The sequence below is a fragment of the Babylonia areolata genome, chromosome 21 (genome assembly GCF_041734735.1).
Source record: "Babylonia areolata isolate BAREFJ2019XMU chromosome 21, ASM4173473v1, whole genome shotgun sequence".
NCBI lineage: Eukaryota > Metazoa > Mollusca > Gastropoda > Neogastropoda > Buccinidae > Babylonia > Babylonia areolata.
In genome coordinates, this window is record NC_134896.1 from 53,190,208 (window position 1) to 53,207,484 (window position 17,277).

The window sequence follows — 17,277 nt, forward strand, 5'->3', positions numbered from 1 at the left end:
ACTGTCAGCGAACATTTCGTGCGCAGATTGGACTATTCAGCCATCTGCGCACTCACAGATAGACTCATGAGCATCCTTCCCCCCACCCCACCACCACCCTCCCCCCATCCCCCATCTGGATGACAACGATGGTCATCATCGATCTCGATGGACACACCACCACCATATGTGTGTGTGTGTGTGTGTGTGTGTGTGTGTGTGTGTGTTTGTGAGACACAGAGAGAGAGAGAGAGAGAGAGAGAGTGTGTGTGTGTGTGTGTGTGTGTGAGCTGCAAGAATTCGTCTCAGAAATGAAAACGTGTTGTTGTTTTTCTTTCTCTTTCATTTATATTTCTTTCTAATTTTTTTGTTGTTGTTTTTTTGTTTGTTTGTGGGGGGGTTTATGATTATCGCTGTTTTTTGTGGGTTCTTGTTCAAACAGTATCATGTGCTTGAAGTGACAAATGCATGGCTTTGGCAGTCAGTGGCATCTGTTGAGGCGTGGCGGTGCCAGCCTTTCTTTTCTCAGGCAAGAAACGAATTGCTTACTCATCTGAAATTAACTCAAAACGAATGCACAACAAACACGTAATGTATAGCTTAGACAACGTGTGTTTAGGAAATGTGTCGCATCCCCGTTTGTGTGTGATGATACAGCCAGATGTATTGGTTCTCTTTGTGCTTGATGATTTAGTTTATTTTTTTATTTAATTGACTTGTTTAGATTGTTGAGAAACTTCAAATGCGCACGTGTGGTCGAGTCATTGTTTCTGTACAGACAAAGGCTATCACACATGTATAAAAGCCTGCTTTGGGTCGTCGGTTACCATCTGAACCTCAGAGTTCAACGGAAGAAGGTATGTGCTGTTGTGATGTGTTCTGCGCAGTCTGCCTGTCTCTGTCTCTCTCCCTCTCTATATTCTCATGTGTCTCTGTCTCGCTATCTTTACCTCTCTCTCTCTCTCTCGCTATCTTTACCTCTCTCTCTCTCTCTCTCTCTCTCTCTATCTATCTATCTATCTTCTCACGTGTCTCTCTCTCACTATCTTTACCTCTCTCTCTCTCTCTCTCTCGCTATCTTTACCTCTCTCTCTCTCTCTCTCTATCTATCTATCTATCTATCTATCTATCTTCTCATGTGTCTCTCTCTCGCTATCTTTACCTCTCTCTCTCTCTCTCTCTGTCTGTCTCTCTATCTTTTCATGTGTCTCTCCCTCTCTATTTTCACCTCTCTCTCTGTCTCTCTATCTTTTCATGTGTCTCTCCCTCTCTATCTTTACCTCTGTCTCTGTCTCCTTCTCTGTCTATCTTCTCATGTGTCTCTCTCGCTATCTTTACCTCTCTCTCTGTCTATCTATCTATCTATCTATCTATCTATCTACCTATCTATCTATCTATCTATCTGTCTGTCTTCTCATGTGTCTCTCTCGCTATCTTTACAACCCCCCACCCCCACGCCCCCTTTCTCTCTCTCTCTCTCTCTCTCTCTCTCTCTCTCTTTCTATCTATCTATCTGATACAGAAGGGAGAGTTTCAGTTTCAGTAGCTCAAGGAGGCGTCACTGCGTTCGGACAAATCCACATACGCTACACCACATCTGCCAAGCAGATGCCTGACCAGCAGCGTAACCCAACGCGCTTAGTCAGGCCTTGAGAAAAAAAAAGAAAAAAAGAAGGAGAGTGAGAAGACCATCAAGTCATATAGCTCATGGCCCGGCCCAGCACCAAGAGACTTATTTCAGGGCTGAGAGAAGACCGTGAAGAAATTATCATGGAGAGAAGACCAGAAAAAAAAAATTAATGATCTCGGAGAGAAGACTATGAAGAGAAGACGCCGAAGAGAGGAAGGTACTAGAAGAGAGGACCGTAAAACAGAAGGCACTGAAGAGAGGACCGTAAAAAAGAAGGCACTGAAGAGAGGACCGTAAAACAGTAGGCACTGAAGAGAGGGCCGTAAAAAAGGCACTGAAGAGAGGACATTAAAAAGAAGGCACTGAAGAGAGGACCGTAAAACAGAAGGAACTGAAGAGAAGGCCATAGTGTACAAACCTGCTCAGGTTCTCAGAGGGACTGCGAACTTTCATTTACAGGAATCGGATACTGACAAGACCCTGTTTAAATTAACGTTAGGCTATTTTCGTTCTGTGGAGTACCTAGTGCCGATGACGTCATCAAAATACCGGGCCATTTGAAGCACAAGTAAGGCTTGCAACTTGAACGTCAAGAGAATACAGCCACGAACAAACTTGACCTTTAACCCTTTCACCGCCAAGCTCGCATTTATGCACAGGCGTGGTAGAGGACCCACGTCACTGAAAGGTGACCATTCATTGGTCTGTTATCCATGAACCTACTGCTCTTAATGTTCGGTGGTAGGATAGGCCGTATTTTCTATGCATCACAGGGGAGTGGGGGTGGGGGGTGGGGGGGGGGGGAATCCCCAGCTATTCTTAGCCACTGTCTTTTCTGTGTTTATACCACACGGGAATTTTGTACTCTAAATTGACTGGCGGTGAAAGGGTTAAGGGCAGATCGCCAATATATCGCTGAACTGACCACTGCACTTGAGGTGGATTTTCTTCTCTTTTTTGTTTGTTTGTTTGTTTCTTTTTGTTTTTTGGGGGGTTTTTTTGTTTGTTTGTTTTTCTTTCTTTCTTTCTTTCTTTCTTTTTTTTCTTTTTTTTTTCTTTTTGTTGTTGTTCGCCCTTCACTCTCTCGGTCCAGTGTGAGAGAGGACAGAGCTGTGTTCAACTGATGTGACAGGTATCCCCCTCCCCCCACCTCCCCCCCTCCACCCCCCACAGACTGTTCTCCATTGATTGCCCAACCACCTTCACTCCTCCCACTGTGTTCAACTGATGTGTCAAGTACCCCCCCCCAACCCACCTCCCCCCCCCAGACTTTCTCCATTGATTGTCCACCCCTTCACTCTCCCACTGTGTCAAACTGATGTGTCAGGTACCGTCCCCCTCCCCACCGCCTACCCCCGCGCCACACACCACCCCCCCATTGTTTGTCTGCCACCTTCCACTCCTCCCACTGTGTTCATCTGATGGGACAGTACCCCACCCATCCCCTCCCTCTCCTCGCCTCCCCCTCCCCTCCCTCTCCCTATTGTTTGTCTAGCCACCTTCACTCCTCCCACTGGTGTTCACTCAATGCACATTCCTAGAGGGGGTTGTGGGGGTGGCTGAGAGTTAACGAATCTGAAAGCATGGGATCAAACACAAAACAACTCCATAATCATCTTCCAACCTTGCGTGGTGGGTCTGGACGCAACAGTGATAGCCTAGAGGTAACGCGTCCGCCTTGGAAGCGAGAGAATCTGAGTTCGCTGGTTCGAATCACGGTTCAGCCGCCGATATTTTCTCCCCCTCCACTAGACCTTGAGTGATGGTCTGGACGCTAGTCATTCGGATGAGACGATGAACCGAGGTCCCGTGTGCAGCATGCATTTAGCACACGTAAAAGAACCCACGGCAACAAAAGGGTTGTTCCTGGCAAAATTCTGTAGAAAAATCCACTTCGATAGGAAAAACAAATAAAACTACACGCAGGAAAAAATACAAAAAAATGGGTGGCGCTGTAGTGTAGCGACGCGCTCTCCCTGAGGAGAGCAGCCCGAATTTCACACAGAGAAATCTGATGTGATAAAAAGAAATACAAATACAAATACAAATACAACTCATTCCGACGAGACAATAAATAAACCGAGGTCGCTTGTGCAGCATGTGATTAGCGCACGTAAAAGAACCCACGGTAACGAAAGTTGTGCCCTGGCAAAATATCGTAGTAAAACCCACTCTCATTGTATGTGACTGTGCAGTTTGGGTTCTTCTTCCCATGGTTTGATGATGATGACGTGAGTTGATTCCTACCTTGACTGACAACCAACCAATTTATTCCCCAATCCCCTAACTAAACTGAACAAACTTTCATCTGTTTCAGTCAAAAGTCAGCCAGACAGACAAACGCAATGTGGACCAACATGAACCATCTGTCCGTCACTGTTCTGGTCGTCATGGCGATGGGCGTGAATGACGTCATGTCTCAGACGTCAGCATCATGTGACGTGAACAGCATGCCCACTGTGGACAAAGATTTCGAACCACACCTCCAAGGTATGACGTAACCGACGGTTATTTTCTTTCTTCTTTCTTTCTTTCTTTCTCTCTTTACTTATTCATATAAGATAAGATAAGAATAACTTTATTATCTCCAACTGGAGAAATTTGGTCAGGTGCATTATCACAACATAGACAAGTAAACAACATGGGGACCATAACTGTAAAAGTCAACAACAGCTTTTACGAATATTACGAAGATAAAAATGTAAAAAATATCACATATACCGTTTCATACATACATCCACACACTGCAGGTAATAACTAGTATTCTTAATGTAAAAACAGAAAGAATTAAGAAACATTATTTGAATATAATTATAAACATAGCCTATTATACATTGATTATAATAGACAGATAAGATAAGAATAAAGATAAATTGCGGAAAACCGCAACCAGATAATCAGCACCCACCCGCACCCACCCACCCCCCATCCACCCCACACACGCGGATTACTTGATTAAACAAGAGTAATAAACATATGTTCTCAAATAAAAGCATCTCACATATTCGCTTTTAAAAACATTGCAATTAATTATTACATCGTAATTATTAACAGAGATATATTTAGAATATGGACGTTAGCATTAGACATATTCCATTGTACATTCATCCAGCATATTGCACATTATTCCTCCTACATATTGCACATTCATTATAACCAATTATCACGTTTTTAAGCTCAGTAAACACCCCCCCCCCCCACACACACACACACACACAGACACACAGTTCTCAAGAATTTAAAAGGTGGATTGAACGTGGAATAAAAGTCTTCAGAGCTCTGGATTTCAACTTAAAAGTTCTGTAGCGTCGTCCTGATGGCAATAGCTCATAATACTTTGCTAAAATATGGGTGTCGTCAGTTGCTATCTGCCTGCTTTTTTTAACCACTCGACTTTCATACAGCTCTTGCATACTAGCTCGTTTCACTCTCACAATTTTACTGCATACACTCATGACATCGTTCAAAACACGCTTACTCCTCACTCCCAAACTTCCATACCAGCACATAAATGAAACTGTGAGCACGGACTCGATACAACATCGATAATAACTTTGAAGAATATTTGAATTTATACCAACATTGCTAAGCTTCTGTAAACAAAAAATTCTAGATTGACATTTCTTATGAAATACAGTGTGAGAGAGAGGGTGGGAATGAAAGATAGATAGATAGATAGAGAGAGAGAGAGAGAGAGGGGGGGGAGAAACAAAACCAAACGAATTCATATTTCACGATGTTAGTGGAGAAAGCCCAACTGCTTATTTACGTCCAGCCCTAAAGGAATAAACAAAACAAATTTTTTTTTAAAAACGCCCATGCGCGCGCGTACACACACGCACGCACACACACACACACACACACACACACACACACACACACACACACACACACACACACATAATGAATGTAAATTTGTGTGGTTGCATGTGTGTGTGTGTGTGTGTGTGTGTGTGTGTGTGTGTGCGTGTGTGTGCGTGTGTGTGTGTGTGTGTGTGTGTGTGTGTGTGTGTATCTGTGCTGTGTGTGTGTGTGTGTGTGTGTGTGTGTGTGTGTGTGTGTGCAGGAAACTGGTACCTGCAGCTGTCGACACCAACCGTTCCTTTCTTTCAGAACCTGACAAGTTTAAACATTTACTCTCATATTTTCTACGAACAGGTGAGACCAACGGGTGATTCGAGGATGTCACACACCTCATCACCACACGACGCGATTCCCACACCTCATCACCACACGACGCGATTCACACACCTCATCACCACACGACGCGATTCCCACACCTCATCACCACACGACGCGATTCACACACCTCATCACCACACGACGCGATTCACCACACGACACAATTCCCACACCTCATCACCACACGACACAATTCCCACACCTCATCACCACACGACACAATTCCCACACCTCATCACCATACAACACAATTCCCACACCTCATCACCACACGACACAATTCCCACACCTCATCACCACACGACACAATTCCCACACCTCATCACCATACAACAGTTCCCACACCTCATCACCATACAACACAATTCCCACACCTTATCACCACACAACACAATTCACACACCTCATCATCACACGACACAATTCCCACACCTCATCATCACACGACACAATTCCCACACCTCATCACCACACGGCGCGATTCCCACACCTCATCACCATACAACAGTTCCCACACCTCATCACCACACGACACAATTCCCACACCCCATCACCACACGACACAATTCCCACACCTCATCACCACACAACACAATTCCCACACCTTATCACCATACAACACAATTCCCACACCTCATCATCACACAACACAATTCACACACCTCATCACCACACAACACAATTCACACACCTCACCACCATACAACAGTTCCCACACCTCATCACCATACAACAGTTCCCACATCTCATCACCATACAACACAATTCCCACACCTTATTACCACACGACATAATTATTCCCGGGTCGACACGACACGTATTTCAGTGGCGCATGAAACCGAGTTGGGGCAAACCGCCTACTTTCGAAATATCAGAGATCACGTGACACAGCAAAACCAATGATGTTTTTATCACTTCGGAATGACAGCCGGGAAAACTCACCGCAACATGTATGGAACACTCAGTGAAGTCAGCTATGGTTTTTTGACTCACTTGTGTAAATAAAGTGAGTCTATGTTTTAACCCGGTGTTCGGTTGTCTGTGTGTGTGTCTGTGTGTGTGTCTGTGTGTCCGTGGTAAACTTTAACATTGACATTTTCTCTGCAAATACTTTGTCAGTTGACACCAAATTAGGCATAAAAATAGGAAAACTTCAGTTCTTTCCAGTCATCTTGTTCTTTTTGTTTTTGTTTGTTTTGTTGTTGTTGTTTTGGGTTTGGTTTTGTTTTTGTTTTTGTTTTGTTTGTTTTGTTGTTGTTGTTGTTGTTGTTTTTTTTTGGGGGGGTCACGTGCACTCATCGTTTACATCAGTACAAGGATTACGTTCCTATGTCTTCATTCGGAATAAACGAGTTAAGTGTCGCAAAATGCCCTGGACAGCTTTTCTCTGCGGATCACACTGGCACACTTACATACAAAAATACACACCGCATACGTCCATCCATCCATCCATACATACATACATACTTTCATACACACAGGGGTGCACATATATGGGCAATATGCACACCTGCACACACACGCGCTCGCGCACACACATATGCCATGTATGCACATTGATGTATGTGTGTGTCTGTGTGTGCGTGTGTGGTGTTTTGTGTGAAAGAGAATGAGACAGATAGACAGGCAGAGAGGGAGAGAGACATACCGATATATTTGCCCATAGATAGATAGATAGATAGATAGATAGACATACGTCTGTTATGTGTGCGTGTACGTGTGTGTGTGTGTGTGTGTGTGTGTGTGTGTGTGTGTGTGTGTGACAGAGAGAGAGAGGGAGAGCAGACACTCGTAAGAAATAGACAAACGGAGAATACGTCTATGTTCGTGAACGACCTGAATTTAAAAAGAAAAAGAAAAGAAAAAAGATAATACATGTTTGTGTCTCACGTGTCATTTTGCCTGCAGTCACTTGACTGAGGGGTGGGAGGTGGGGGGGGGGGCTTCATTTCTGAAGACTTTGTATTGCCCAGCTCTCCCTGTTATTAGACGGTTTCTCATCACTGGGTACACAATGTCTGTCTCACATCAGTGTTATTTTTGCCTTGCGTTTCGTGTTCTCACAGGGCCAGAAAATGGTTGTCATGAGAGAAAGCAAAACCTACCTCGGTTCTGAGGAATGTTGCGAAATCGAACTGCGATGCAAACTGACAGGCTCTACGTGTGACTATGTGGGGAGGAATCAGAAGTTCACCGTTATAATCCACGAGACATCCAGGGATGGAGTGTGAGTGTTTTCAATCCTTGTGTGTGTGTGTGTGTTGTGTTGTGTTGTGTGTGTGTGTGTGTGTGTGTGTGTGTGTGTGTGTGTGTGTGTGTATGTGTGTGAGAGAGTGTGTGTCTGTGTGTGTGTGTGTGTGTGTGTGTGAGTGTGTGTGTGTGTGTATGTGTGTGTGTGTGTTTGTATGTGTGTGTGTATGTGTATGTGTGTGTGAGTGTGTGTGTGTGTGTGTGTGTGAGAGAGAGAGAGTGTGTATGTGTGTGTGTGTGTGTGGTTTAACTATGTTATATTATTTTCTCCTCCATTCAATGAAGAAGCACCGTGCATCACTTAAAAAGAAAGGTAAAAAATATTTTTTTTTTTTTTTAAAGTCTGCAAAATGAGTAAGAAGAAGAATAACGACAATGACAAAAACAAATAAACCAACCAAGAGAAAACAACGACAAAAACAAAACAAAGATCATGGAAGTAAGAACAAAGAGGCAAATGAGCATGCAGAAAAACAACTCGAAACATCAGAAGACGGAAAAGAAGAAGAACGAGAAGGGGAAGAACAAGAATAAATTCGTTACTGATGCTCCCCCGTTCTTTTATTTTTATTTATTTTTTATTATTATTATTATTTTGTCTTTTCTTTTTATCTGTTTATGTTTTTTTGTTGTTGTTGTTTTTTGGGGGGGGGTGTGGGGGGGGGGGGGGCTGGAGGAGTGGGGGGGGGGGTTTAATCCAAATGACGGGCGCAACAGCCGAGTGGTTAAAGCGTTGGACTTTCAACCTGAGGGTCCCTGGTTCGAATCTCGGTAACGGCGCCTACTGGGTAAACTGGGGGGTGAACATTTTTCCCATCTCCCAAGTCAACATAACTTATGTGTAGACTTGCTTTGTGCCTGAACCCCCCTTCGTGTGTACACGCAAGCAGAAGATTAAAAACGGTCATACACGTAAAAGCCCACTCGTGTACATACGAGTGAATGCGGGAGTTGCAACCCACGAACGAAGAAGAAGAAGAAAGAGTGGAGAAATAACCAACGATATTGATCACAAGGAACTCCGCTGGTTGAGTCACTGATGCCGAGTTCTCCATGAAGCTTCTTACACAGTCTTTACTTTCGAAGCCATAGGGAAAAAAAACACCCTTATATCTGTCTGTCTATTTACATACCTATCTATCTATCTATCTATCTATCTATCTAGAGTGATGGCCTAGAGGTAACGCGTCCATCTAGGAAGCGAAAGAATCTGAGCGCGCTGGTTCGAATCACGGCTCAGCCGCCGATATTTTCTCCCCCTCCACTAGACCTTGAGTGGTGATCTGGACGCTAGTCATTCGGATGAGACGATAAACCAAGGTCCCGTGTGCAGCATGTACTTAGCGCACGTAAAAGAACCCACCGCAACAAAAGGGTTGTTCCTGGCAAAATTCTGTAGAAAAATCCACTTCGATAGGAAAAAAAAAAAAGGGTGGCGCTGTAATGTAGCGACACGCTCTCCCTGGGGAGAGCAGCCCGAATTTCACGCAGAGAAATCTGTTGTGATAAAACGAGAAATACAAATATAAATACAAATACAAATCTAACTACGTGGGAGAAAAAGAAAAAAGAACGAAGAAGAAAAAAGAAGAAGAATTTTTGTTGATCGCATATTTCTCCGCTTTCAGCGACGTGCTAGCCACGTGGTGGGAAATCGAGGTGGGAGGCCAGATGTACAACGTGCTGAACGTCTTTTCTCGTGTGTCTTTCCTGACCAATTTCCGCCTTTCGCCCAGCGCCTCCACGGCTCTGGAACAGTTCTGCGGCACCAACGCCACTGATCCTGCTTCCGGGTTCTACGAGCTGGTACTGTCCTATGCCAATCTCCCTGCATGCTTCTCCTGAGTGGCTGTGGCTGGTGATCGGTCGTGATGATCAAGTTATGGATGACGATGACGATGACGATGAAGGAGATTAAAAGTATCCCTGATCTTTTGAAGATTGTTGGAGTTGGTTGGATGGTGGATGTGGTGGTCGTTTCTGTTTGTGGTTGTCTTCTCTCTCTCTCTCTGTCTCTCTCTCTCTCTCTGTCTCTCTCTCTCTCCGTGTCTCTATCTCTGTCTCTGTCTCTCTCTGTCTCTATCTCTCTCTCTCTCTGTCTCTCTCTCTCTCTGTCTCTCTCTCTCTATCCTCTCTCTCTGTCTCTATCTCTCTCTCTGTCTCTGTCTCTATCTCCATCTCTCTCTGTCTCTCTCTCTCTCTCTGTCTCTCTCTCTCTCTATCCTCTCTCTCTGTCTCTCTCTCTCTGTCTCTCTCTCTCTCTCTGTCTCTCTCTGTCTCTCTCTCTCTCTGTCTCTCTCTCTCTCTGTCTCTCTCTCTCTGTCTCTATCTCTCTCTCTCTGTCTCTGTCTCTCTCTCTGTTTGTAGGCCTTAAAGTCTTAACTCCCGAGAGCAAGGTTTCGGTTGCGCATGCGCACTAGAGCCTATCCATAAAAGGGAAAGGGGCGGAGTTTATCTATAAAAAGCGCGAGCACGTGTCCGGTAGGTTAGTAGATCGTCATATTTCTCTCCGTTTGCATGTTTTACAAACAATGTGGTCGTTTACGGTTGCCAACGTCGAGGGGCTGTCTGCATGCTTTCCAATTCTCACCGGACAGTACCACGTGCTGGTGCTATTTTTATCTGACAGACACGTCTAGCGCAAACACAAACGGCTCTAGCTCCGCCCCTTTTCTCTGCATTCAAATTTTGTATTACGTGTAGCTGACACATTTTGTACTTTCCAAAGTCAATTCAGGTCTAGATTGGAAGCTGCTAGGGAAATCTCGCTCTCTGCCATAAATGAAGCCAAACCGTAGCTTTATTAGGCTTTTATTTTGAATAAACCTTCACCGACGTCACAGTGTCAGACTCTGGTGAGAAACTGGCTTGATTCAAATCGCCCGCCATTTATAGTCCGGTTCAGGCTTTAAGTGTGAATAGAATAGAATAGATTTTATTGTCATGAAACCTTAAGGTTTATAAGACACAAGTGCAATGGTAAATGAATGAATGAATGAAAAACACACAATTAATCAATCAGTAAATGCAATAAATTGCAGCAGCATTCATAAGCAAATTTTCCTAATTTTGTTTATATATATTCATCACCTGAACTTAATACAATGATCAAGAAGATGGATTTCGTCTTCCAGTATGTTACACTTGATGCACAATCTATCTTCTTGTGGGATATTTTGTGTGTGTGTATGTGTGTGTGTGTGTGTGTGTGTGTGTGTGTGTGTGTGTGTGGAGAGAGAGAGAGGGAGAGAGAGAAAGAGACTGAGAGATCTATTTGTAAACTGGTTGGACGGACAACACACACACACACACACACACACACACACACACACACACACACATACGTACATACATGCATACATGTTTCGCCTTCAACCTCCAATTTTTTCCGGCCACTTTTTTTCGGGGGCGGGTGGGGGGAGAGAGAGGGAGGGGGCGGCTTCTGTTCTCCTCTCCCCCCCCCCCTCCCCCCCACCACCACACTAGAGTAATAATAAACCCAGACAAACATACACCGACACACTTTGCTTAGCCTGCAGAAGAAGACGAGAAAGACAGAAGAAGAGGAAAAAGACGAGGATGAACATGAATAACAAGAAATAAAGGAAGATTTATTAGACGCTGCGATGGAGCAACAGCTACACATGAAAAACCAGATGATAATTATTGAAACAGATTGTGCCTGTGTGTGTGTGTGTGGGGGGGGGGGGGGGGGGGGGGGGGGGGGGTTATTTCTTCCTCTTCTTCTTCTTCTGTCTCTTTGTGTGTCTATCTCTGTCTCTGTCTCTCTTTTGTCTTTCTCTGTCTTCTCTGTCTCTGTCTCTGCCTCTCTCTCTGTGTATCTCTCTCTGTATTGTCAACGGCAATAAATGACAAAGAATACCACAATTCTGACGACGGAAGCTAAAGGTTGGGTCATTCAGACACCCACTGGACATCCGAGGAGTCTGTGTAGAGAAGAGAGGACTGGCCGTACTGAGTAAGTTAACGTAACGTTACCTATGGGCTTGCACCCCTTTGAGGTCAAGCTGTTCCATGCTTTGGTCTTTCCCCAGTGGATAATGCAACTCGGCAGTCTTTACACTGGTATCCCGTCCAACACTCGGCTTATATCACAGATTGACATAAGTTTACATTTGGGCCAACAGCAAAGTGAGAGCTGTATTATCAATGGTTTCTCCAGTCAATGGGAAATCATTTACAGCTTAGTCTTTTGTGAAGGACTATGACTCTCAAACTAGGAGGCAAAATTGCGCTGGCTCTTAGTGCTGCAGCCTTGTGGGCTAGTTGGTCTTTGGGAACCATCCCAACGCCGACTGTCCTAAAACCCTCTTGGCCGAGAGAGTGGGGATGTAATTTGGGCAAGACACTCTCCACATTAATCAAATTCTAGCCCAAATAGTCCTTCCCCCTTCCCCTCCCCTTCCTCCCCCCCCCTCCCCCACGCAGCATTTACAACTGCTGAGCACACGCGAGTGTCGGGAGTGAGGAAGTCAATGAGTCAGGAGGTCAGACTTGCTTTATTTATTACTGCTTGCTTTGCTCCAAGCTTTTTTTTTTCTTTCTTTCTTATTCTATAGGTGGTGGGGGGTGGGGGGCGGTGTGGGTGGAGGAGAAAGGGGCTTTTAAATAAGAGGCCATGGCGAGATCAAGAGGGATTCTCTCTCTCTCTCGATCACATGTACACACAGACAGAGACAGAGAGAGACATGCACACACACACATACACACACACATACACACACACATATACACACATACTCACACACACATACACACACATGTACACATACATACACACACACACATACACACTCACATACACACACACATACTCAAACACACACACACATACTCAAACACACACACACATACACACACACATACACACACACACGCACACACACACACACACACACACACACACAGAGCAAGTTCTCCCTCCCCTCCCCACCGCCAAGCAAGACCTTAAATGGTAAGTCTTGGTGCTGGTCTTCCAGATGACACGCTAAGCTTTTCAGGTTCTATGTGCCACCGACACACACACACTCTCTCTCTCTCTCTCTCTCTCGAGCATGAAACAGCAGTAAGTTGGAGGACATGGTTTGTACCTACCGGAAGTACATAACCACATAATTACGTGACCTATGGGTGTGTATCTCTTTCCTCTTCTGCCACCAACATGGTGCACATGCAAAACAAACAAACGAACAGTCTGGTCCATACTACCGGGACAAGCTGGGAGATCAGTATCAGTATCAGTTAGCTCAAGGAGGCGTCACTGCGTTCGGTCAATTCCATATCTACGCTACACCACATCTGCCAAGCAGATATGCCTGACCAGCAGCGTAACCCAACGCGCTTAGTCAGGCCTCGAGACATTTAAAAAAATAAATAAATATATAAAATATAAAAAAAAGATAAATAATAAAAATAAAACAAAATAATATAAATAAAAATAACAAAATAAAATAAATAAATAATTTAAAAAAATTTCTTAAATATAAACAAGTAAATAAAATAAAAAAAAATAAAATAATAATAGTAATAATAATAATCATGATAATAATAATAATGATAATAAATTAATTAAATGAATAAATAATTAATTAATAAATTAAAAAAATAAAATAAAATAAAGTAAAATAAAATAAATAAAACGAAGAGAAAAACGAACAGACAGACAGACAGACAAAACCCATGGCTGCAGGCTCTGAAGTTGCCCTGGCCAAGGATCTGTCAAAGGATCCACTCCACTGATCGGGAAAACGTGCAGGTACACGTGTACCGATCAGAAGGTTGCGTGTTCGTATCACGTCGGGGTCACACATTTTTAAGCGCGTTGGGTTACGCTGCTGGTCAGGCATCTGCTTGGCAGATGTGGTGTAGCGTATATGGATTTGTCCGAACGCAGTGACGCCTCTTTGAGCTTCTGAAACTGAAACCGTTGAGAGGATTAAAAAAAAAAAATCAAATGGGCCGGTTTTGTTGTTGCTTATTTGTTGTTCGTTTTTTTTTCCATACTAACTACAAAACACACACACGCGCGCGCACACACACACACACACACACAGAGGCATACATGCACACAAGCACACGCACGCACGTATACACACACACACACACACACACACAAACACGTGCGCGCGCGAACGAAGGAACAAAGGAAGGAATGTATATTTATACGGTCTTTGAGTAAAGATGCAAGCACTGTAAGCTTACAAATTTTAGCATTGTCGTGGAAACAAAATCGAATGGTATAGGCTAAACTGAACTTTTGACTACTCAATTGCAAATAAAACCTTCACTAAAAGATAAAGAATCACTGCAACAAAGCATGCACGCACGCACGCACACATAACCCTACCCCCCTCCCCTACACACACACACACACACACATTCAATAACTCACTCACAGACATGCACGTTACTTTTTACGTGTATGACTTTTTGTTTGTTTTACCCCGCCGTATAGGCAGCTGTGCTCCATTGTCGGAGGTGTGCTTGCTGGGTATGTTCTTGTTTCCACAAACCACCGAACGCCGACATGGATTATTTGTTAATTAACTAATCTGATCGTCTGCATGCGTATTCTCACAAGGGGGTTCAGACACAGTGGAGTGATAACCTGGTGGAGTGATGGCCTAGAGGTAACGCATCCATCTAGGAAGCGAGAGAATCTGAGCACGCTGGTTCGAATCACAGCTTAGCCGCCGATATTTTCTCTCCCTCCACTAGACCTTGAGTGGTGGTCTGGATGCTAGTCATTCGGATGAGATGATAACCAAGGTGTCGTGTGCAGCATGCACATTGCGCACGTAAAAGAACCCACGGCAACAAAAGGATTGTTCCTGGCAAAATTCTGTAGAAAAATTCACTTCGATAGGAAAAACAAATAAAACTGCACGCAGGAAAAAATACAAAGAAATGGGTGGCGCTGTAGTGTAGCGACGCGCTCTCCCTGGGGAGAGCAGCCCGAATTTCACACACAGAAACCTGTTGTGACAAAAAAGAAAAAAATACAAAAATACAAAATACAACAGGTCTGCCCACATGTTGACCTGGGAGATCAGAAAAGTCACTAACAGAGAGTGCCAAAATCATACTTTACTTATCCATCCATATGACAAGGTATTTACACCAAATTTGGTCAAAATGTTTTTAAAAGTCCGAATTTTAAGCTCGTTGTGTTGTTGTGTCTTTTTGATTAGAAAACAAGTCTGAGTAAAAATTAAACAACAAATAAATAAATTTTAAAAAGCATGCGTGATAATGAACAACTGGTTTTCCCTTTTTTGGGGGGGGTGGGGGGGGGGTTGTTTTTGTTTTTGTTTTTGAAAACTATAGCAATGTAGAACTCTTTTGTTGGCATTCTATGTAAAAAAAAAAATATATATATATATATATCTGGATCCTGAAGCAAAACTGAACCTCTACCTTAAATAGTTTTGCCACACCACTGGGTTAAAAATGTTGAAAATGTTCACCTTTTTTTTATATAATATACACACAAAAAAAATATTTTTCCATTTAGTCTACTCCGACGAATTTGCTTCAGGGTCTAGCCCGTGATCTGTTTAACATTTGTGGAAAATTTCAGGTCAACATCTTTAATAGTTTTGAAATTGTCAAAGCAAAAACCAAACTAAAATGTCGATTTTCAACAACTTTTCCACCCACACCCCCAAATGATAATACCAAACATGCCTACCTCATAGTCTTGAGTCAATATGCCCCAGCTTAACGACAGGGAAAACCTTCTGCTTCAGCTTCATCCCTCTTGATTCTCTCTTCTTTTCTGGCAATCCTTGCTTCGTGAGGCCTCTCCTGGGCCTCTTCCTGTGCTCGTTTGGAGTGGTCGACATCTCTACGCTCAAAGTTAGCACGAGCAGTGACTGTCAACAGTCAGGTTCAGGTGTCTCAAAATGTCACAAAATGTCCTTGATCCATCATTGAATATTCCAAGAGATAAGGCAACAGCCAGCTTCAACAAGTGTCAATTCTATGTGCTTTCTTTTGGGGACTAAATTTCCATACAGGGCTATTGATTGATTCATTGGGGTTCTGTGTGCATCCTTCTGAACATCTCCTGTTATTTTTTTTATGCTGGTCTGTTTTCCTTTTCAACCTGTTTATAATGTAAGCACACTTCTCAGAACAGAAATCAAGCATCTGGTTCCCATCAAGAGACAGTTTGTGAAAATATACAGCCCAATGAATGCACTTATTCTGATGCTGTGCAGCTCATCTCCAATACGAAACATTGTTCTTGTCACAGACGCCACGATTTATCCCATGATTTGTCACATTTCCACTACCACCCTTGACAAGTCCTGAAGAAGGGAAAGCCCTCTGAGCACTGCATCTTTTATTCTGGCAATGGAATGCAGTCATACTTCCCAGTCCCTCCCTCTACACTTCAAACAGCACTACGCGTTTTGCCACAGAATGCACGCAGGAACTGTGAACCAATATCGTCTGACAGTACACCAATATCAATAATTTTGTGCCCCTCAGATGAATCAAAGTCATCACTATATTCATTATCACATTTAATTTCTGTATCAGTCCTAGTTTCACTTTCATTCACAAGTGTGCACATCATTTTCAATTTCCTTTTAGTGGTGGTGGGCGTATCATCCACTGTTCTACTTTCGCTTTCAGTGTCTTGACACTCTGCACGAACTTGTTGAACTTGCTGCGGAAACTGAGTAGCTTCACTCGAGCACAACAACTTCGATCCTTTACTGAGCCGTTTGAGTACTGGTTTCCACAGAATTTTCGCTTCTTTGGGGTCTTACCTTTTTGCTTTTTGTCGCAAGGTATGACTGTGGTTTGTAAACAGCAACAAAATGTACAAATTTCCACTAAAAATCACTCACAATGATTGCCGATCGCACCAGCGCGGGCCTGAACGTGGGGAGTCGCTTATTATCTTCGAATAATCAAGGGAGGTAATTAGTGTGAGGGAGTGGCTTATTATTTGGAAATAGCAGAAGATAAAATAGGCACTGTCTACTGTTCCCAAAATGACCTCGAAATGAGCACGCAACCCAAATTTTCATGGCAATATCTATTAAAAAAAACCCACAACAACAACAAACAAACAAACAAAAACAAACAAACAAAACAAAAAAACCCCACAAAACTGTTATTTTGTATTTGTATTTCTTTTTATCATAACTGATTTCTCTGTGTGAAATTTGGGCTGCTCTCCCCGGGGAGAGCGCGTTGCT

At 43.4% G+C, this 17,277-nt stretch overlaps 1 protein-coding gene across 1 annotated transcript; it reads left to right on the forward strand.

Moving 5' to 3' along the window:
- The first annotated feature begins 768 nt into the window (after nt 1–768).
- On the forward strand, nt 769–9,976 carry LOC143296490 (uncharacterized). The gene is made up of 5 exons (XM_076608451.1): nt 769–836; nt 3,927–4,099; nt 5,676–5,767; nt 7,858–8,018; nt 9,670–9,976. The coding sequence occupies exons 2-5, from the start codon at nt 3,955–3,957 to the stop codon at nt 9,884–9,886; spliced, it is 615 nt and encodes a 204-aa protein (XP_076464566.1). The 5' UTR covers nt 769–836; nt 3,927–3,954; the 3' UTR covers nt 9,887–9,976.
- Nucleotides 9,977–17,277: the final 7,301 nt, after the last annotated feature.

What these genes read in the sequence shown, in the direction of transcription:
- LOC143296490 (XM_076608451.1), top strand. Translation starts at nt 3,955, where the DNA reads ATGTGGACCAACATGAACCATCTGTCCGTCACTGTTCTGGTCGTCATG. An exon ending in CTCATATTTTCTACGAACAG is followed by an intron (nt 5,768 to 7,857) that starts GTGAGACCAACG and finishes GTGTTCTCACAG; the next exon opens with GGCCAGAAAATGGTTGTCAT. An exon ending in GAGACATCCAGGGATGGAGT is followed by an intron (nt 8,019 to 9,669) that starts GTGAGTGTTTTC and finishes CTCCGCTTTCAG; the next exon opens with CGACGTGCTAGCCACGTGGT.